Raw genomic sequence first — 21961 nt, forward strand, 5'->3', positions numbered from 1 at the left:
TTAATGGTAATTTGTATTATGAAAAAATCATTAAAACATGTTCAAACTTTTAAAAATACAATTTCAATTCCTTTTTGTCTGCAAAGACCCATTGACCTCTAAAGTGGATTTTTCAGAAGAGACCTTATTAATTATTTAATATAGTGTAAGATATTTAAATTTTATATTTATAGATGCATAACATGAAACTTCAGAATGCATTTTCATTTAAGTTAACATGATTTTTCTTAAATAAGCAGCAACTTTTATGATCCTCATTTGCGTCATAGACATTTATACAATTAATGTCAATTGTGTATTATATTCTGACAGACTTTTTTGCAGGAGTAGGCCATGTGCACAAAGAATACAAAAGACCATATCAGTCTGTTCTGACAACTCCCAATTTAGACACCAGTCCTCAGACTTTGCAAAGTTCACTGACCTTGTACACAAAGAACAAAATTGCTTCAGAAATTTGGGATTTAATTTATAATTCACTACTGAGGTTCAAAAAATGTACCATGTCAAACAATTTTTTTAGGACATCTTCCGAGAAAAAAATTCTAAATGAACTCAGCGTCTGCTAGAGGGCAGAGAGATGGTTGATTTTTTGGGTGGCAATGCTGCGTCTCAACACAAACTACCAAGTTTCTCCAGCAGCTCGGCTTTTTTTGCGCTGATCTGAACCATTGAATAATCATGTTCTTGGTTGTGAACCTTGCTGTGCCCCTCAAACAAAGGGAGGGACATCAGCCCATGTGCCACATACGTGGCAAAGCTGTTTTTGTGTAAAGATTTGCCAATGCTGAGTACGACACTATTTCAATGACGTGTCTGCCTAGCCTTTCTCAACATCGGAGGAGCATAGGTGAGTGCATAAGCCTCCCATCACCACCGGGAGCAAGTTGACATTTGGCACTTTGGATTTCTAACATCTTGTCCTGTGTATTTAGAAACAAAATTCTTAGACACTAAAAATGTATGAAGAGTTTTCTAAGTTTTTTAAATATTTTTTTAAATTCCGATCAGATCAAAGTTTATTTTTGAAATTTAAAAAAGCTGGTTTGCACATTTCCCACACACCTGTTGTGACCACACCCACCACAGTTCGTAAGGTCATTCATCCCTTCTGGACAAACCACCCCCTCCCCAGGTACTTTCCCCTGCAACCACAGGAGATGAAACATCTGCCCCGATGCCTCCTCCCTCACATCCATCCAGGTACCCCAGCAGTCCCACCAGGTGAGACAAAGGTTCATATGCACCACCACCGGAGACGAGGAAAACCTTTTCACCCAGAGAGTTGTGAATCTGTGGAATTCTCTGCCTCAGAAGGCAGTGGAGGCCAATTCTCTGGATGCTTTCAAGAGAGAGTTAGATAGAACTCTTAAAGATAACAGTGTCAAAGGATATGGAGAGAAGGCAGGAACGGGGTACTGATTATGGATGATCAGCCATGATCACAGTGAATGGCAATACTGTCTCAAGGGCCGAATGGCCTACTCTTGCACCTACTAACCATTGGCAGGGGTGAAAGAGTGTGGCCAGGATGATGCTGGCTGCGTTTTTGAGGCAGTAACTCGTGTAAATCCCTTCAATGGTGGGGAGGTCAGAACCCATGATGGACTGGGCAAAGTTCACTTTTTGCAGTCTTCGCCCCTGGGCATTCAAGTTGCTGAACCAGGCTGTGATGCAACCAGTCAATATGCCCCTGTACCCCTGTAGAAGTTCAAGAGGGGGTCCTCTTTGACATAATGAATCTCTGCAATCTTCTCAGGAAGTAGAGGGGGTTTCTCTATAATTCCATCAGTGTGCTGGGTCCATTGAATTCTTCAATTTTTGGATAATTAACCAACAAACACACACACTTGCCATGTCCATTTTCTCCTCTCCCACTTTTCCCCTTTTCTTCCCTGTGCCCCACTGTATGCACAATCATTTCTCCCTTTCCCCTTCTATCTATATTCTTTCCTGACTTCCCATGCCTATTTTTACCTTACCTCATTACTTGCCACATTTTGCCCTGCTCCTCTCTTCCAGCTTTCCATTACCCCCCCCCCCCCAAACAAGTCTGAAGAAGGGCCCCAACCCAAAACTTCACCCATCCACATCTTCCAGCGATAGTCCCTGACCCACTGAGTCAATCCAGCACTTTGTGACTTTTTCTGTACACCAGCATCTGTGGTTTCTTGTGCCTGTTGGAGGAACTCAGTGTGGAAGGCAGCATCCTTCGACTGAAAAAGGGTCAGTGTGAAGAGTGCCGGCCCGAAACATTACCGATCCATGTTTGCCTCAGATGCTGAGTTATTTCAGCATTTTGTATCCCGACCAGAATTGTTGTCTGTCCATCTCTACAGATAGACAATAGACAATAGGTGCAGGAGTAGGCCATTCAGCCCTTCGAGCCAGCACCGCCATTCAATGCGATCATGGCTGATCACTCTCAATCAGTACCCCGTTCCTGCCTTCTCCCCATACCCCCTCACTCCGCTATCCTTAAGAGCTCTATCCAGCTCTCTCTTGAAAGCATCCAACGAACTGGCCTCCACTGCCTTCTGAGGCAGAGAATTCCACACCTTCACCACCCTCTGACTGAAAAAGTTCTTCCTCGTCTCCGTTCTAAATGGCCTACCCCTTATTCTTAAACTGTGGCCTCTTGTTCTGGACTCCCCCAACATTGGGAACATGTTATCTGCCTCTAATGTGTCCAATCCCCTAATTATCTTATATGTTTCAATAAGATCCCCCCTCATCCTTCTAAATTCCAGTGTATACAAGCCCAATCGCTCCAGCCTTTCAACATACGACAGTCCCGCCATTCCGGGAATTAACCTAGTGAACCTACGCTGCACGCCCTCCATAGCAAGAATATCCTTCCTCAAATTTGGAGACCAAAACTGCACACAGTACTCCAGGTGCGGTCTCACCAGGGCCCGGTACAACTGTAGAAGGACCTCTTTGCTCCTATACTCAACTCCTCTTGTTACGAAGGCCAACATTCCATTGGCTTTCTTCACTGCCTGCTGTACCTGCATGCTTCCTTTCATTGACTGATGCACTAGGACACCCAGATCTCGTTGAACTCCCCCTCCTCCTAACTTGACACCATTCAGATAATAATCTGCCTTTCTATTCTTACTTCCAAAGTGAATAACCTCACACTTATCTACATTAAACTGCATCTGCCATGTATCCGCCCACTCACACAACCTGTCCAAGTCACCCTGCAGCCTTATTGCATCTTCCTCACAATTCACACAACCCCCCAACTTAGTATCATCTGCAAATTTGCTAATGGTACTTTTAATCCCTTCGTCTAAGTCATTAATGTATATCGTAAATAGCTGGGGTCCCAGTACCGAACCTTGCGGTACCCCACTGGTCACTGCCTGCCATTCCGAAAGGGACCCATTTATCCCCACTCTTTGCTTTCTGTCTGTCAACCAATTTTCTATCCATGTCAGTACCCTACCCCCAATACCATGTGCCCTAATTTTGCCCACTAATCTCCTATGTGGGACCTTGTCGAAGGCTTTCTGAAAGTCGAGGTACACCACATCCACTGACTCTCCCTTGTCAATTTTCCTAGTTACATCCTCAAAAAATTCCAGTAGATTTGTCAAGCATGATTTCCCCTTCGTAAATCCATGCTGACTCGGAATGATCCCGTTACTGCTATCCAAATGCTCAGCAATTTCGTCTTTTATAATTGACTCCAGCATCTTCCCCACCACTGATGTCAGACTAACTGGTCTATAATTACCCGTTTTCTCTCTCCCTCCTTTCTTAAAAAGTGGGATAACATTTGCTATCCTCCGAGACTCAGGTTCGATCCTGACTACGGGTGCTGCACTGTAAGGAGTTTGTACGTTCTCCCCGTGACCTGCGTGGGTTTACTCCGAGATCTTCGGTTTCCTCCCACACTCCAAAGACGTACAGGTATGTAGGTTAATTGGCTGGGTAAATGTAAAAATTGTCCCTAGTGGGTGTAGGATAGTGTTAATGTACGGGGATCACTGGGCGGCACAGACTTGGAGGGCCGAAAAGGCCTGTTTCTGGCTGTATATATATGATATGATATGATAAACCACAGGAACTGATCCTGAATCTATAGAACATTGAAAAATGATCTCCAATGCTTCCACTATTTCTAGAGCCACCTCCTTAAGTACTCTGGGATGCAGACCATCAGGCCCTGGGGATTTATCAGCCTTCAGTCCCATCAGTACCCAAAACCATTTCCTGCCTAATGTGGATTTCCTTCAGTTCCTCCATCACCCTAGGTTCTCCGGCCTCTAGAACATTTGGGAGATTGTGTGTATCTTCCTCAGTGAAGACAGATCCAAAGTAACGGTTTAACTCGTCTGCCATTTCTTTGTTCCCCATAATAAATTCCCCTGCTTCTGTCTTCAAGGGACCCACATTTGCCTTGACTATTTTTTTCCTCTTCACGTACCTAAAAAAACTTTTGCTATCCTCCTTTATATTATTGGCTAGTTTACCCTCGTACCTCATCTTTTCTCCCCGTATTGCCTTTTTAGTTAACTTTTGTTGCTCTTTAAAAGAGTCCCAATCCTCTGTCTTCCCACTCTTCTTTGCTATGTTATACTTCCTCTCCTTAATTTTTATGCTGTCCCTGACTTCCCTTGTCAGCCACAGGTGTCTCTTACTCCCCTTAGAGTCTTTCCACCTCTTTGGAATAAATTGATCCTGCAACCTCTGCATTATTCCCAGGAATACCTGCCATTGCTGTTCTACCGTCTTCCCTGCTAGGGCCTCCTTCCAGTCAATTTTGGCCAGCTCCCGCCTCATGCCTCTGTAATCCCCTTTGCTATACTGTAATACGGACACTTCCGATTTTCCCTTCTGCCTTTCCATTTGCAGAGTAAAACTTATCATGTTGTGATCACTGCCTCCTAATGGCTCTTTTACCTCTAGTCCCCTTATCAGATCAGGATCATTACACAACACTAAATCCAGAATTGCCTTCTCCCTGGTAGGCTCCAGTACAAGCTGTTCTAAGAATCCATCTCGAAGGCACTCTACAAACTCTCTTTCCTGGGGTCCATTTCCAACCTGATTTTCCCAGTCTACCTGCATGTTGAAATCTCCCATAACCACCGTAGCATTACATTTTTGACACGCCAATTTTATCTCCTGATTCAACTTGCACCCTATGTCGAGGCTACTGTTTGGGGGCCTATAGATAACTCCCATTAGGGTCTTTTTACCCTTACAATTTCTCATTTCTATCCATACTGATTCAACATCTCCTGATTCTATGTCACCCCTTGCAAGGGAATGAATATCATTCCTTACCATCAGAGCAACCCCACCCCCTCTGCCCACCTGTCTGTCTTTTCTATACGTTGTGTACCCCTGAATATTCAGTTCCCAGCCCTGGTCCTCTTGTAGCCATGTCTCAGTGATCCCTACAACATCATACTTGCCCATGACTAACTGAGCCTCAAGCTCATCCACTTTATTTTTTATACTACGCGCATTTAAGTACAACACTTTAACTTCTGTATTTACCTCCCCTCTCACATCGTTCACAATTGGCCCTGCCCTTAATTTCTTTTCTCCTCTAGAACTTCTGTTCCCATTCTTCCGAGAGTCTTTTGCAATATCTCCTGTATTCCCTTTTACCTCATCTTCATATTCACAATTTGTTAACCCCTCCCCCCCATCTTCCCCACCACTGATGTCAGACTAACTGGTCTATAATTACCCGTTTTCTCTCTCCCTCCTTTCTTAAAAAGTGGGATAACATTTGCTATCCTCCAATCCACAGGAACTGATCCTGAATCTATAGAACATTGAAAAATGATCTCCAATGCTTCCACTATTTCTAGAGCCACCTCCTTAAGTACCCTGGGATGCAGACCATCAGGCCCTGGGGATTTATCAGCCTTCAGTCCCATCAGTCTACCCAAAACCATTTCCTGCCTAATGTGGATGCTGCACGACCCGCTGAGTTTATGCCCTTATTAATTTTACTGTTTGTTTGCCTTCTTGTCACCTTCCCCCGAGCTAACAATGAACCATTCGAATCAGACACAAAATGCTGGAGTAACTCAGCAAGACAGGTAGCATCTCTGGAGAGAAGGATTGGGTTCCTTCTCTCCAGAGACACTGTCTGACCCGCTGAGTTACTCCAGCATTTTGTGTCTATCTTCGGTGTAAACCAGCATCTGCAGTTATTTTCCTACATGAAATGTCTTGACAAAATTTATCCTGGATATTTTTCAATTAGTCAGTCTCTACACAATGAACCATAATACATTTCCTCACAAAATGCTGGAGTAACTCAGCAGGTCAGGCAGCATCTCAGGAGAGAAGGGCTTCTCTCCTGAGATGCTGCCTGACCTGCTGAGTTACTCCAGCATTTTGTGAATAAATACCTTCGATTTGTACCAGCATCTGCAGGTATTTTCTTATAATACATTTCCTCGATCAGCATCTGCTTTGATCTGTGTTTTCACACCTCACCCTTCCATAAATCCAGTTTCCATCTCCCCTGATTCTCAGTCTGAAGAAGGGTCTCGACCCGAAACGCCACCCATTCCTTCTCTCCAGAAGATGCTGCCTGCCTGTCCCGCTGGGTTACTCCAGCATTTTGAGTGTAAATCAGCCATAGGCAGTTCCTTCCTGCACTGCAATATTGCTCCTTTAACCATTAAAATGATGCAGTGAAGAGTTTCTGCCTGACCCGCTGTGAGCAGCAATGATCACAATGAATGGCGGTGAAGGGCCAAATGGCCGCCTCCTCCTGCACCTACTTTCTATGTTACTCCAGCATTTCGCGTGTCTCTTCCATTGTTGACATTGCCTCCAGGTCGCACGATGATGACGACAAGCGGCGACCCGTGCCGCTCCGTGACGACGCAAGCGCGTCGCTTCAGCGATGACGGCATCGGCGGCAGCGTGTCGCGGGTCGATGACGGCGGCGACGGCGACGCCAACGCTGAGGATGGGCGAGGAGAACAGGGCCGGGGACCTGGTGTTCCGTCGGGGCTGCGGACAGGTAGCTGAGGCCGGGGCAACGCAACGCTGCGAGGGCCGTGTGAGGAAGCGAGGCTGCGGTGGAGGTAGTGCGAGCCCCGCCCCGAGAGCCCGGCGGCGGCGGCAGCAACTCCCTCACTCAGGCTGCAACAGCAGCAGCTCCCTCACATGCATCCCCCAACCCCGGGCGGGGCTCAGTCAGCCCCCGCTTCATCTCCCCTCCCCACGGTCCGGACCCAGGAGCAACTCACCCTCCAGCAACTCCCTCACACCTCAGCCCCCAACAACTCCCTCCCTCACACCAGGCTCAGCCCTCGCCATTCAGCCGCTCCCCACGGACCCAGCAACAGCAGCTATTATAGTCATACAGGGTGGAAACAGGCCCGTCCGTCGGCCCAACGTGCCACTCACCAGACAACAATGAATGTTCCAGCGACACTGGTCCCACCTGCCTTTGTTTGGTCCATATCCCTCCGAACCCGTCCTATCCATGTACCGGTCTAGTTGTTTCTTAAGCACCGCAACGCCCTCGCCGCGGGCCCAGCAGCAGCACCCCCCTCACACACCCCTAACCTCCGGCTCCACCAGTCATCCGCCGCCCTCTCAACCAGGGATCCCGCCAGTTGCCAGTTGCAGTTTCCCCTTTTCCCCTCCCCCCTTTTCCCCTCCCCCCTTTTCCCCTCCCCCCTTTCCCCCTCCCCCCTTTCCCCCTCTCCCCCACTCCCCCTCTCCCCCACTCCCCCTTTCCCCCTCTCCCCCACTCCCCCTTTCCTCCTCCCCCTTTCCTCCTCCCCCTTTCCCCCGCTTGCCCCTTTCCCCCGCTTGCCCCTTTCCCCCGCTTGCCCCTTTCCCCCGCTTGCCCCTTTCCCCCGCTTGCCCCTTTCCCCGCTGCTCAGCTCTCTACAACTCACCAAGTCCTTATATACACAGAACATAGCACAGCATGGGAACGGGCCTTTTTGGCCACGATGTCTGTGCTGATCATAATCATTAGAGCAAACATTATCTTGCCTGCACACAATCCACAGCCCTCCATTCCTTGCATATCCATGTGCCTACCCAAAAGCTGCTTAACTGCCACTACGATAGCAGCCTTTACCACCATCCCTGGCAGTGCATTCCAGGCATCCCACCATTCTCTGTTAAAATAAAACTTGCCCCTCTCACCTTAAAGCTGTGCACTCTAAAAAAAAAAAAGGGTTTTGACTGCCTTCCTTATCATAAGGATACATACTTTTATCAGGTCTCCCCTCAATGTCTGGTTTATTCTTTTAGAGCGACGACTCAGATATCTGGGATGACACGGCGCTGATCAAAGCCTATGACAAGGCGGTGACCTCGTTCAAAGTAAGAGTGCTGAGAACAACCTTCTCGCTCTTTTGGTTGTAAGGTTTCATCTGCAACCTCTATTCTGAATTGCAATGTGAGGAAAGGGCAGCGAATGATTCTCGTGAGTCATGGCATTAAAGATTGGACGGCATTTTGAATGAAAGACTGAAAATCTGAAATTAAAACACATTTGCTGGAAACTCTGCAGATCAGGCAGCAACAGAGTGAAGAGAAGCTGTTATTTTTTTTCAAGCTGGTGCCTGACCTGAATGTTTCCTGCATTTTAGTTTAGGTTGAAGATGTTGATAGAAACATAGAAAATAGGTGCAGGAGTAGGCCATTCGGCCCTTCGAGCCTGCACCGCCATTCAATATGATCATGGCTGATCATCCAACTCAGTATCCCGTACCTGCCTTCTCTCCATACCCCCTGATCCCTTTAGCCACAAGGGCCACATCTAACTCCCTCTTAAATATAGCCAATGAACTGGCCTCAACTACCTTCTGTGGCAGAGAATTCCACAGATTCACCACTCTGTGTGAAAAAAAAGTTCTCATCTCGGTCCTAAAAGACTTCCCCCTTATCCTTAAACTGTGACCCCTTGTTCTGGACTTCCCCAACATCGGGAACAATCTTCCTGCATCTAGCCTGTCCAACCCCATAGGAATTTTGTAAGATCCACACCACCCAATTAACTTCCTTAATTATTTTGCCCTGCTGAGTCCAGCAATTCCGACACATAGAAAGAAGTGCTGGGTTAACTCAGTGGGTCAGACAGTTTCTGGAGAAATTGGATATGTGATGTTTTGGGCTTGGACTCTTCTTCAGACTGATTCTATTCAACATCTTCCAAGGAACAAGGTCTTAATTGATAATCGGGATAGAAAAAAAAGTGCTGGATAGACTTGGCAGATCAGATAACATAAATGGAGAAGCGATCAAATGAAGTTTCGCATTAAATATTTTGAAACCTAGTTTTACTTCATGGAAATATGGAAGCTGATTTGTATGAATTAATGAACCATGTAGCAGTGAGATAGATGAATGTATGTGCATTAAATTCTCCAATTTTAAGTAACTAACCTACAAACTAACCTAACCCCTCCTCCCCCTTCCCTGTATCCCACCTGGACTTGCACCCATTTCACCCCTTTCTACTCCCCTTCCACCTATATTATTTTATTTTCACAATTCCCACTTCTATTCTTATCCCTTGCCTTTTGTCTTTTCATCTCTGGTTTTGGTCCAACCATTCGCCAATCAAAACCCCCTTCACCTGCTCCACCTATCACTCGTCAGCTCTGCCCTGCCCCTCTTTTTACAATCAGTCTGAAGAAGAGTCCAAGCCCAAAACATCACCTATCCAATTTCTCCAGAAGCTGCCTGACCCACTGAGTTAACCCAGCACTTCTTTCTATGAGTTGGAATTGCTAGACTCAGCAGGGCAAAATAATTAAGGAAGTTAATTGGGTGGTATGGATCATCTTTTATAGACAATAGACAATAGGTGCAGGAGTACGCCATTTCGCCCTTTGAGCCAGCACCGCCATTCAATGTGATCATGGCTGATCATTCTCAATCAGTACCCCGTTTCTGCCTTCTCCCCATACCCCCTGACTCCGCTATCCTTATAGCTCTATCTAGCTCTCTCTTGAATGCATTCAGAGAATTGGCCTCCACTGCCTCCTGAGGCAGAGAATTCCACAGATTCACAACTCTCTGACTGAAAAAGTTTTTCCTCATCTCTGATCTAAATGGCCTACCCCTTATTCTTAGGAATATAAAGCAGCAAGAGTTGCCCTTCGAGTCTGATCTGTTATAGGTTTGTGGCTAATCTTTTCCCTTTCTCCAGCTTCCAACTATATTCCCATGTCCCTAGGTCCTCGGTGTCAAGAAAGTTAATTATATCTTGTTTTTCATATACTCTTCAGCAATTCACCAATCTATTCATCGATAACTCTCAAGTGGAGATTTGCAATCCTTTGTGTAAAGATTTGTTCCTTGTTCTGGGGAATATACTTCTGGCACCCTTCTATCTAGCTCGTAAGAGTCTTGTTTCTAGAGATTATTTTTCATTCTACACTTACATTGTATATTCTTGGCCATTCTATTCAACATCTTCCAAGGAACAAGGTCCTAATAGATGGTCAGTCAATTTTTTAAGGCATGCCCGTAAAGAAAATAAAACAACACAGTATGTCAAGTGTGATTTGCCAAACCCTGTGTAACTATGGGAAGGTTTGTTTAAAGTCAATGGAATTAATTTTTGTAAGCAGAATACATGAGACAATTGTTGTAACATGTGGGCATTTAACTTGAGCCACTGAGGACAAATTTCCTATCACAATCGTCTCACTACACCCTCAACCCCCCCCCAACCTCTTCTCCCCCCCAACTATTCTTGTACATGAATATCTTCGCAATAATAGCTAATATGCTATTTCATAATAATTCACAATGTGCGTATGCGTAAATTATGTAATGCCCCTATTATTCACAGCTACGTCATGAATTTTCCAAGAAACCTCGGTTCAAAGAAAATGGAAAACTTTATATTAAAAACTTTTACACAGAAGATAGTGTGCTTGGAACGGGCTGCTGGGGTTGTGGTGGAAGCTGATACGCTAGTGACATTTAGGAGACTTTTGGATGGGCATTTGGATATGCATGGTATGGAGTGTATAATATTAATGCGATTGCACTGAGGCAGAAGAGGGAGAATTTCCTGTTTCCATCTGTGCTGTATTTGTTCAGGGAGTGCTTAATTTTGATAAAGTGTACAAAAAAACACTCCAGGAGAAAGGAAGCTATTTATTTCTCAGAGCTAAGAACCCCTCTCAAGCAGAGGTTTGTATTAATCAAAAAGAAAAGGAGTGTAATTGGTTATTTCCATCTTTCTGTGTCACTTCTCGGTATTTTAACAGAAAATTTGTGACGCCTGGTAAATTAAGTTTTTGGTAAAAGCTGCAATTGATCGCATTCTGGATTAGAGAGAACTTGGCATGGAACAAAAATTGTATCTTTTTGAAGACCAGGAACAGCAGATGCTGGTTTACAGAAAAGACACAGAGTGCTGGATTTAAAAATAAAAGACACGCCAGTACCTTTCATTTAAAAAAAAATGTTTGCCCCAGTACCAGCATTATTATAAATAGAATGATTTTGGCTGGAATTCAAACATTTGTCTCTCAATCTGCTGGGCACCTACTTCTTTGCCACTGTTTAAACATTGAATCGATGAGAAGTGTTTATTTGCATCAAACTAAATCTAAGAGTTACCTGTCCTTTATAAGAAATGTAAACAATATTTGTGTTAAATTGGGAAGAATGATCAGAGGCAATGTCCTGCGTGGCAGATTGAACAACTGTTGTGTGTATGAGAGCATTCAATGGCCAAATATTTGAAGAAAAATCCGATAAGGTCTGGAGGAACAGTGGACTATTGACGAGTTCTGGATTGCTGCAGCAAGTTGGCACAGACATAGCCACATGACCCATTATATTGCAGTTGAGCTTTGTTTCTGGTCTGCCTGAAGGAACAAAATAAATAGAAGTGTCATTTTTCAATGTCAATTCCACCCACGGCCCGGCCAAAATCTCAGTCATTACTTTGAATAGACCTTGTAACGGAGTATTCTTGGCCTGAGATCTGTGTCATAACTTACCAAGTGTTCTCTGACCACAGAGGTGCCTTGTGATTGGTTGCGGGCAACATTTTGGTTCTTTTTATACAAGAAGAGTGAAGCTAGTTAATTCCATATAGATGGTTTGAACATTAGGTATTGGAAATTAACTCCTCAGTACTTTTTCCAATCTGCATTTGCAGTGGTTGGTTTAAATTGAGAAAAGTACGCTAGGGGGAGATCTTGTTTGACTAAAGATAGACACAAAATGCTGGAGTATCTCAGCGGGTTAGGCTGCATCTCTGGAGAAAATGTTCAGTTAATGCCATTGTCCACATGGACTCCAGTAAGACCTTCAACAAGGTCTCATGGGAGCCTGGTCGAATGGTGGGAACTGGGAGAAATTGATGGAAATGCAGAGAGAATAAAATGAGATTGGTGTAAATGAGTCGGCATGGTGGGTGAAAGGGAACAGAAACAGGTCCTGACTCTAGTCCCAGCTACTCTGGAGTATTTTTGATTTGATGTTCGGCTGTTTCTTTCTTCAGAATGCCCTGAAAAATGGTGAATGTGTTCAGCCTTGTACTAAGGAGAGCAGTGGAACTGGAACAAAACGAAAAAATAAGAGACACAAAAATAAGAAGAAGAGTAATGTCCATCCAGATCAGCAAGTATGTCCATCTTCAAACTGTTGCTGCTTTTTGCCAGTAACTGGCCACATTAATCTTGAGATTAATAGGTTGTGAATGCATATATGATTTTCCTCAAGAACTTGGAATTTAACATTTACAAATGCAACTCTTCCTTTCGTGTAATGTGTAAATAAAGGTTGTAGAGAAATTATTATTAAAGGTGGATAATTTCTGTTTTGTTTTTACATACAGTGGCAAGTTGGTGATGCTTGTAGTGCAGTGTGGTCAGAAGATGGCAATGTGTACTTGGCCACCATTCAGTCTATTCATGAAAAGCAAGGAACATGTGTGGTAGTGTACACTGGTTATGGAAATGAGGAGGAGCAGAATTTATCAGACCTGGTTCCAGTTGATGTATCTGAAGCGGAGAATGAGAGTGTTGAACAGGTAAGCAGCAATTGCTTTTGAGGCACATTCTATTAATGAAGATCTGTCAGTAATGTTTTAAGAGGCACACTCTCCCCTTTTTGAACCTAGAAAAATGGAACCGGCCAACAGTCAACAGATGAGAGCGATGCTGTTTCACCTAAAAATAAACCACGTCAATCAATTGAAACCAAACCGAAATCAAGAATGGATCAGTCATCCTGGAACCATCGTCTTCCTCCTCAACCACCACAAATGTCAGGACTAAACTTTGTAAGTTATGAATAAAAATACCTTGTTTAAGCATTTTTACAGTTATGTAGTCTTTGCCTTCTGCCAGTCAGCCATTCTTTTATTCATGCCTCTAATACCATAGCCTCCTATCTTGTTTAGCAGCCTCACATGTGGCACTTCATCAAAGGTCTTCCGTAAACAACATCCACTGACTTTTCTTTATCTGTCCTGCTTGTTTCTTCCTCAAAGAACTATCAGAGTTGTCAGGCAAAAATCTTAACAAAACTTTAAACCATGCTGACTTTGGCCTTTTATTGAATATTTCTTTAGAGAGAGAGAGAGAGAGAGAGAGAGAGAGAGATGAAGTAAAAGGAAATGCAAATATAAAACCATTCTTTGTAGTCTTGTAAACCATCTTTGCTTGTTTGTAAAGGTTTGGTGGATTGGTTGTACTAAAGGTTTTTCTCTCCCAGTCCCATGTTTGATGTTACATAGTTTATTTTTGTTCTCTGTAGCCTGGTGAGAAGTTTCATGGTCCACCACCTCTTCTACCTGGATGGTTGTCCACAGGTCCAGCTGGGCCTCCGGTGAGCCAGTTTTCTTTTATATAATTCCAAAAGACTAAAGACCACTTAATTTAAATTTGTGATGAAATGTCTTCAATAAGCAGTCAAATATATTGGTAACTTTCTTCTCTCCTATCCAAATCTCCCAATCCATCCAAAATTGGACAGTAATTTCATTTATGGGCATAGTTAGTTATCCTAATGCCGGCATGCATCAATGCTGACTTTGGAGAAATGTTTATATCTTTGTAAACAGGAGCCTGAACTCTGACCAATGTAGAACATTGCCTGCATTCGTTTATGTTATTTAATGTGTATTTAAAAAGATAAAATACGAGTTAACATAATTTTGGTTTTGAATCCGGAAAGCAGAAATGTTTTGGGAAATATTGAAATGTTTAATGGATTGAAATGTTCTACTTCCTAAATATAGCTAATTCCCCCTCCTCCGCCCATGGGTCCAGATACAACAGATGAGGATGATGAAGCTTTAGGAAGCATGTTGATCGCCTGGTACATGAGTGGCTATCACACTGGCTATTATTTGGTAGGTATTTGTGACCCAAGTCTTTTTTCCAAGTGCCTTTTATTGTTTCCAATTGTATCAACTGTGAAGCCAAATTTCTCGTAGAAAGTAATTGTTCATTTACATTTTAGTTTAGTTTAGAGATGCAGCATGGAAACTGGCCCTTTAGCCCACTGATTCCACGCTGACCAGCGATCACCCGTACACCTGTTCTATCCTACACATTAGGGACAATTTACCGAAGCCAATTAATCAACAAACCTGCACCTCTTTGGAATGTGGGAGGAAACATGAGCACCTGGAAAAATCCCACACCATCACAGGGAGAACGTACAAACTCCGTCCAGGCACCCATAGTCAGGATCGAACCCGGGTCTCTGTTGCTGTAAGGCAGCAACTCTACTGCTGAGCCTCCACTGCTGCCCATTCATCATTCTTTTTTATTACTTGGCATTTAGGACGGAAATGAGAAAACTTTCTTGTCCTGATCACTTAACAAATTTGAACAGTGAATTGACAAATTAGCTAAAAACCCAATCCCAAACACACAAAACTACAATTGAATCTGCCTCCTACATCATTTCAGCCTGTGCGTTCCAGCTGCAGATCACAGCACAGCAATGTTTAAAAAACTTTTTGTTGTTGTATTTTTTGTTCCTTTGCCAATCATTGCTAATTCCCATGTTGCATCTGATCTGTAACTTCATTCTATTTCCACGCTTTGTTTTTCCTACACCTTTTGAAATAAAAGTCCAATCAATAATCTATATCAAGAAGTGTAATCATTTTCTTGCGTCCATCCACCAAAGTCATCGATCCTTCCTTTGGTAAGCACAATAATATAAATTTGCTCACTGAAAAGGAAAAGTCGTTATCTCCTGTTGTCTCTGGGGAAATTGCTGTCCTCTACTCCAGTAAGTAGTGGTTCCCTGTAGCTGTCCGTAAATTCATTCTTGATTTCACCGACTTCCTTTCCACCCACAGATTCTGCACGATGTGCTAAATTTGTTCAGCCGATTGTTTGTCGCTGCAGATTCCACTGTCTAATTTCTTGTCTCCAATTCATTATCCATGTCGCCAATAGCTTTTTTCCCCATTAATAATAATAATAATAATCCATTTATTTTATATAGCGCCTTATCGCATGCTCAAAGCGCTTTACAAAAACAATTAACATAGAAACAAACAGACAAACTATCCTGACGGAAAAGCGGCCAATACACAACGCCAGCGTCCTCTCACGTCAGGGTCCGGCAGTAGACATTAAAAAGCACAAGACACACAGATATAATTTTTTACACAAAACAGCCATCACAGTGATTGCTCTAGGCGTACCCTCACTGTGATGGAAGGCAAAGTCTTATCTCCTCCTCATTCTTCTCCCGTGGTGCCACGAGGTGATCGAGGCTCCCAACTTTTTGAAGCCCCCACCGGGCGATGGAAAGTCCCAGGGCCGAGCGGAGCGAGCAGGCCGATGAAAGTCCTGAGCCCCCACCGGGCGATGGAAAGTCCCAGGGCCGAGCCGAGCGAGCAGGCCGATGAAAGTCCTGAGCCCCCACCGGGCGATGGAAAGTCCCAGGGCCGAGCCGAGCAGGCCGATGAAAGTCTTGAGCCCCCACCGGGCGATGGAAAGTGCTGCGGCCGAGCCACGCAGGGCGATGAAGGGCCTGCGGGCGGGTCGATCGTACCTCGCGCTCCGGTGCGGTCGAAGCTGCTACGGCTGGAGCTCCCAAAAGCCAGTCGCCAGCCAGGGACCTGCGAACTCCCGATGTTGCGGTCTGCAGGGCCCACGGCCGAAGCCTCCGAGATGGTAAGTCCAGGCCCTGCGACCGGAGTCTTCAAGGTCGATCCCAGCTGGAGGCCGCCGACTCCATGATGTTAGGCCGTAGCGCGAACGGAGATACGACACGGTACAGGTCGCATCTCCGTTGAGGAGGAGATTTGAAAAAAGGTTTCCCCCAACCCCCCCACCACCCCCCCACATACACAGAATTAAAAATAAAACAAAACGTACATTTAACAACGACAATGACAAAAAAACAAAAAAAAACAGAGAGACTGCCGGTGAGCCGCAGCTGCAGAACGCAGCCACGCCCCCATTGGCTTCAACCTTGCTGTCTAGCTTATTATATGACACTTTATGAAATATCTTTGTGTAATCCCTATGCACATATCAAATGCACATCTTTGTGATCATTCTTATCCCATTTTATAAAACAAAAACTTGGGTGCTTTAATTAAACATTTGTGTTTTTTGTAGAGCTGCCGGTTTATGTGCATTGTCCAAGTGTTAATTTTGTCATCTTTATTGTTACTAAAAGCTTATTCATTCGAGGCGTAAGGCGATTTTTGCCTCGTAATTGCCTGTTTTTTTAAATTGTGGATCACACCGGGACTGCGCTTATTTGTACATTTTCTCTTGTATTGATAACTAATGCACACTGTCTAAATTCACATGCTGTGAATGATCCTGTAAATAAAGTGGCGATTTTATCCAATAAATGCGGCCTCACCAACATATGAAAACTGAGTTACACTGAAGCAGTAGAGGCACAACTGCTCCTAATTATTATAATTACGATTGTAGTCAGTAATGAGTCATAGCTCCATTTAACAATTGGAATTGTGACTCCGCTGTTTCAATGTAACCCGTGGATTTTTATTTTGGAGTCATAGACTGATACATTGTGGAAACAGGCTCTTCGGCCCAACTTTCCCATACCGGCCAACATGTCTCAGCTGCCCGTGTTTGGCCTATATCCCTCCAAGCCTGTCCTCTCCATGTACCTGTCTAACTGTTTCTTGAACTTTGGGATAGTCCCAGCTTCAACTACTTCCTCCGGCAGTTTGTTTCATACTTCCACCATCCTTTGTATGAAAAAGTTCCCCATAGATTCTGATTAAATCTTTTCCCCTTCACCTTAAACCTATGTCCTCTTGTCCTCGATTCCCATACTCTGGGCAAGAGACTCTGTGCATCTACCCGATCTATTCCTCTCAGGATTTTATACACTTCTATAAGATCATCCTCCAGTGCTCCAAGGAATAGAGTCCCAGCTTACTCAACCTTTCCCTATAGCTCACGCCCTCTAGTCCTGGCAACATCCTTGTAAATCTTCTCTGTACCCTTTCAGGCTTGACATCATCTTTCCTATAACATGGTGCCCAGAACTGAATACAATAAATGCGGCCTCACCAACATCTTATGCAACTGCAACATGACCTCCCATTTTGATGTGGTAACTTATATTTAAGGCAGAATCTGGGTTACTGGATTGGACTTGTGAAAGAGATGAGATCTTTGTGGAATTAAAGGCAAATTTAATTAGGAAACTAACTGAGCAATGGGTAAGAGAGCAGGTACACAAATTGGCAGAACATGACTGGAGGATCCATATTGAGTTTTGAATTATTCATTCTATTAGATTAATAGGGTGATGGAATAGAGAGCCATGCAACCTCCACCAGTGAAGCAAAGATAACAATTTGATTTCTGTGTATTATATTTTGTTTTCAATAGATTAGTCAGATTTTTTACCATCTTGAGTTGCACCACCCTCATTCTCTTCCAGGTTGCAAACAATCCTACCCCGGAAGTAAAGAACGTCATTCCTTATCTAAATCTTCCCTGATTCATAAATGTAACTAATTCACCGTATTGTAGTATGATGTGACTTTTTAAAAAAAATCTTAATTTGGGAAAAGATTATCCTATCATTGCCATTCACTGTTTTCTTTCATTCTTCTTTAGGGCCTCAAGCAAGGGCGAATGGAAGCAGGCATGGGAAAGAGTCCTCGACCTTAGTTTCTTAAAGTGTGAGCTTTGTGTTTTTATCACTGGTAGAATTTTACAAGTAACCGCAAGTTCTCGTATTTAGCTGGTGATTAAATATTTTTTTAGACTGAGTGGTGCGTAACACCATTTTTTTCTAAATGTGGAGGGAATGGAACCATATCTGATCTGACTCCCATTCCAACACCCACAGCACACATTGCTTTTGAATCGAGTAGTAAGAAAAGTAGCAAGAACCCTGAATGACAGCTTTTCCTCCAAATATTCCAGGGGGTTTGAAGCTAATTGTATTTCCAATTACTACAGCAATTCTGCAATTTTAATATTGTTAGATTTTCTAAATGTAGTCATACAATTATTTGCACTAAGGGTTCCACTTGGCTAAAGGCATAAATACAGAACTGCTATGTTCACCAAGCTGAGTTCCAATTGTGGTGTCTGGGGTTGAGATTTATGGCTGAGGATGTCATTTTAGATAAAGATCGTACAGAGCACACAATGTGTCCTAAGGGCAAGGATGTTAAAGTTTAGTTTAGAGATACAGCGCGGAAACAGGTCCTTCGGCCCACTGAGTCCACAACGACCAGCGATTGATCCCTGCACACCAACACCATCCTACACAATTTTCACAGAAGTCAATTAACCTACAAACCTGCCTTTGGAGTGAGAGGTAACCGGAGCACCCGGAAAAACCTCGCTCGGAGAACGTACAAACTCCGTACAGAGAGCACCCATACTCGGGATCGAACCTGGGTCTCTGGCACTGTAAGGCAGCAACTCTATCGCCGCGCCACAGTGCTGCCCATAGAGAATTCTAGTTAATTTTTTTAGGAAGCTTTATATATACTGGTCCTTTTATGTAGCTGCTGTTGGAAACAGAATTATGACAGAACACTCAATTTGGTGTGGCAAAAACATTGAGTTGCTCAACACGCCATACTTTCCATGATGTATGGTTTAATAGAATAGTTGGACGTCAGGAATGTCCAGGAGCCAACAGCTAGTTTATGGATCCTGGGTTACCCATACATAGGTTTCCCTAAAGAAAATCTCATTTTGGCAGTGTTTAGAGATGTGATCAATTTCCCTCCTGGGATAAATAAAGTTCTATCGTATCGTGATAAACCAATGTTAACATGCTGATAATTTTTGGCTGATGCCTTTGAATTGAATTCTACAAATATCCATCATACCGTGCTTCTATCTCCTAATTTAGGAATAATTAACATCCCTTTTTTCCTCTCAACAGGTAAATATTTCTCTCCTAAGGAGAGGAGTGGAACGGTTTTGCCATGGATTATGCCCAAAGTATCCAAATGAATAAGCCATTAGTACATGTTAATCATCCCTTGGGTTTAGTATGTACTTTTGTATTGAATAATGAATAAAAACAACGTTTCCAATTACTTGTTTGTTGTTACAAAGGAACCTGTCTGCACTATTTCTTTTTTTTTTATACACTCTGAGAAAAGAAATCCTGAAATTTCAAGTTTTCTTGCAATTGCAACATGCTTTTTGACCAAATGTATTATATCATGAAATGATTGACTATAGCTATCTTAGTTTTCTACCTATCTCCAGATTTCATGGAGTGTGCAAAAGACTGCTGGTCGAAGGAAGAGAAATCCCTTCTATTCCCTGTACTTGATTAAAGATTATTTCTTTGTTATAACAATGCTTCTTGGCAATAAATCTTATACCGTTGGAAAGCCTGTTTATTTCCCTTTTAAATGGTGCAACATTTGTAAGGAACATGCATTTGTGGGATGAGCAGCAGAGCTGAGTATATGGGTTGCGCCCATGAAAAATTTGCCAAATCTTCTCTGCCAATGCCAAACAGCTTATTCTGCTGTTGCTATTGACTCTTGTTTTGAGCTTCTGGTACCCCCAGGTGCTGACAATCAGGTGCCTGATTGGCACCTGATTGGCAGCATCTGTGAGCATGGGCCCCGCTACAGTGGTCAGTAGGTGTCTGCTCCAAGAATCGGCATGCCACGTTTGTCTGATCTGGATAGGGCCCATGCGATAGGGCAACTTCAAGCTGGTGTTCCGCAAAACCAAGTTGCGGCATTATTTGGAGTGAGCCCTAGTACCATCTCCAAAGTGAAGGCCAAGTTCCATATAATGGGGGTATAAGAAAATAACTGCAGATGCTGGTACAAATCGATTTATTCACAAAATGCTGGAGTAACTCAGCAGGTCAGGCAGCATCTCGGGAGAGAAGGAATGGGTGACGTTTCGGGTCGAGACCCTTCTTCAGACTGATGTCGGGGGAATGTCAGAGACAGGCCGCGAAGTGGGCGTACCAAGAAGACGACACCCGAAGAAGACCGTTTCCTCACCCTGTCAGCACTTAGGAACCGTAGGCTGTCTTCTACAGATTTGCAGTCAAGGTTTGCAGGACGATACGGCCGACGGCTCTCTGCCCAGACAATTCGGAACAGACTGCACGCAGCCGATCTCCGGTCTCATAGGGCTGCCAGGAGGCCTGCCATGACTGCCCTTCACCGTCAGGCCCGTTTGCGCTGGTGTCGGCAACACGTGCACTGGAACCTGAACATGTGGAGGAACGTTATGTTCAGCGATGAGTCCAGATTCTGCCTACGGCAGTTGGATCATAGGGTCAAAGTGTGGAGAAGACGCGGAGAACGCTATGCTGATTGCTGCACCGATAGAGTAACATCTTTTGGTGGAGGCAGTGTGATGGTGTGGGGCGGCATCTCCCTCACTGGAAAAACGAGGCTTGTCATCATTGGAGGCAATCTCAATGCAGAGAGATATCGAGATGAGATTCTGCAACCAGTGGCAATCCCATATCTCCACAGTCTGGGACCGAACTCTTTCCTCCAAGATGACAATGCTCGCCCCCACAGAGCAGGGTTTCTCAGAGACTACCTCCAGAATTTGGGAGTGGAGAGGATGGAATGGCCTGCCAGCAGTCCTGACCTCAACCCCATTGAACACTTGTGGGATCAGCTTGGGCGTGCTGTTTGTGCCAGAGTGACCAACACAACCACGTTGGCTGACTTGCGACAAATGCTGGTTGAAGAATGGGATGCCATCCCACAACAGTGTGTGACTAGGCTGGTGACCAGCATGAGGAGGAGGTGCCAGGCTGTTGTGGCTGTGTATGGTTCTTCCACACGCTACTGAGGCGCCTGTTTATTAAATGAATAAATTGTTAAATTGCCAATATGTCTTGTTTCTTCAGACTTCAATCATCCAATCCACCAAACAACACCGAACAAGAGTCAATGGCAGAATAAGCTGTTTGGCATTGGCAGAGAAGATTTGGCAGATTTTTCATGGGCGCAACCCACATACTCAGCTCTGCTGCTCATCCCACAAATGCATGCTCCTTACAAATGTGGCACCATTTAAAAGGGAAATAAACAGGCTTTCCAACGGTATACGATTTATTGCCAAGAAGCATTGTTACAACAAAGAAATAATCTACCAAACACAAATTTCCTTACTTTTTGTGCTATGTTTATCTCTCCCTCCTAACCCCATTCTTAAATGTTACCTGCTATTGAAATAATCCAGAAGCTTGTTAATACTTTCAAAATCTCACATAATTCCTGTTCTGGACAATTTTTTAGGATGTTTGTAACTGAACATAGTTTTTTTTTAAATCATCTCTGTAATGAGGCCCTAGTTACACTCAAAGCTTTTTTGGGCAGCCCATGTTTGCATGGAGAAACTAGGAACTGCAGATGCTGGTTTATAACAAAAAAGTGCGAGCATAAGTGAGTGGGTCAGGCAGCAACTCTGGAGGACATGGAGTCATACAGTGATATAGTATGGAAACAGTCCCTTCGGCCAAACATGTCTCAGCTACACTA

At 44.0% G+C, this 21961-nt stretch overlaps 1 protein-coding gene across 2 annotated transcripts; it reads left to right on the top strand.

The window, feature by feature from the left end:
- Nucleotides 1-6880: 6880 nt before the first annotated feature.
- On the top strand, nt 6881-19795 carry smn1 (survival of motor neuron 1, telomeric). Of its 2 annotated transcripts, XM_078397058.1 has the most exons (9): nt 6900-7009; nt 8263-8334; nt 12488-12610; nt 12824-13018; nt 13109-13270; nt 13747-13818; nt 14231-14344; nt 18075-18139; nt 19366-19794. In XM_078397058.1, exons 1-8 carry the CDS (start codon nt 6923-6925, stop codon nt 18126-18128), a joined length of 879 nt encoding a protein of 292 aa, XP_078253184.1. In that variant the 5' UTR covers nt 6900-6922; the 3' UTR covers nt 18129-18139; nt 19366-19794. The 2 variants fall into 2 exon arrangements, with proteins under 2 accessions (XP_078253185.1, XP_078253184.1); XM_078397059.1 differs by lacking the exon at nt 8263-8334 and having other exon boundaries at nt 6881-7009; nt 19366-19795.
- Nucleotides 19796-21961: the final 2166 nt, after the last annotated feature.

This window comes from Rhinoraja longicauda, chromosome 3 (assembly GCF_053455715.1).
Source record: "Rhinoraja longicauda isolate Sanriku21f chromosome 3, sRhiLon1.1, whole genome shotgun sequence".
Taxonomy (NCBI): Eukaryota; Metazoa; Chordata; class Chondrichthyes; order Rajiformes; family Arhynchobatidae; genus Rhinoraja; species Rhinoraja longicauda.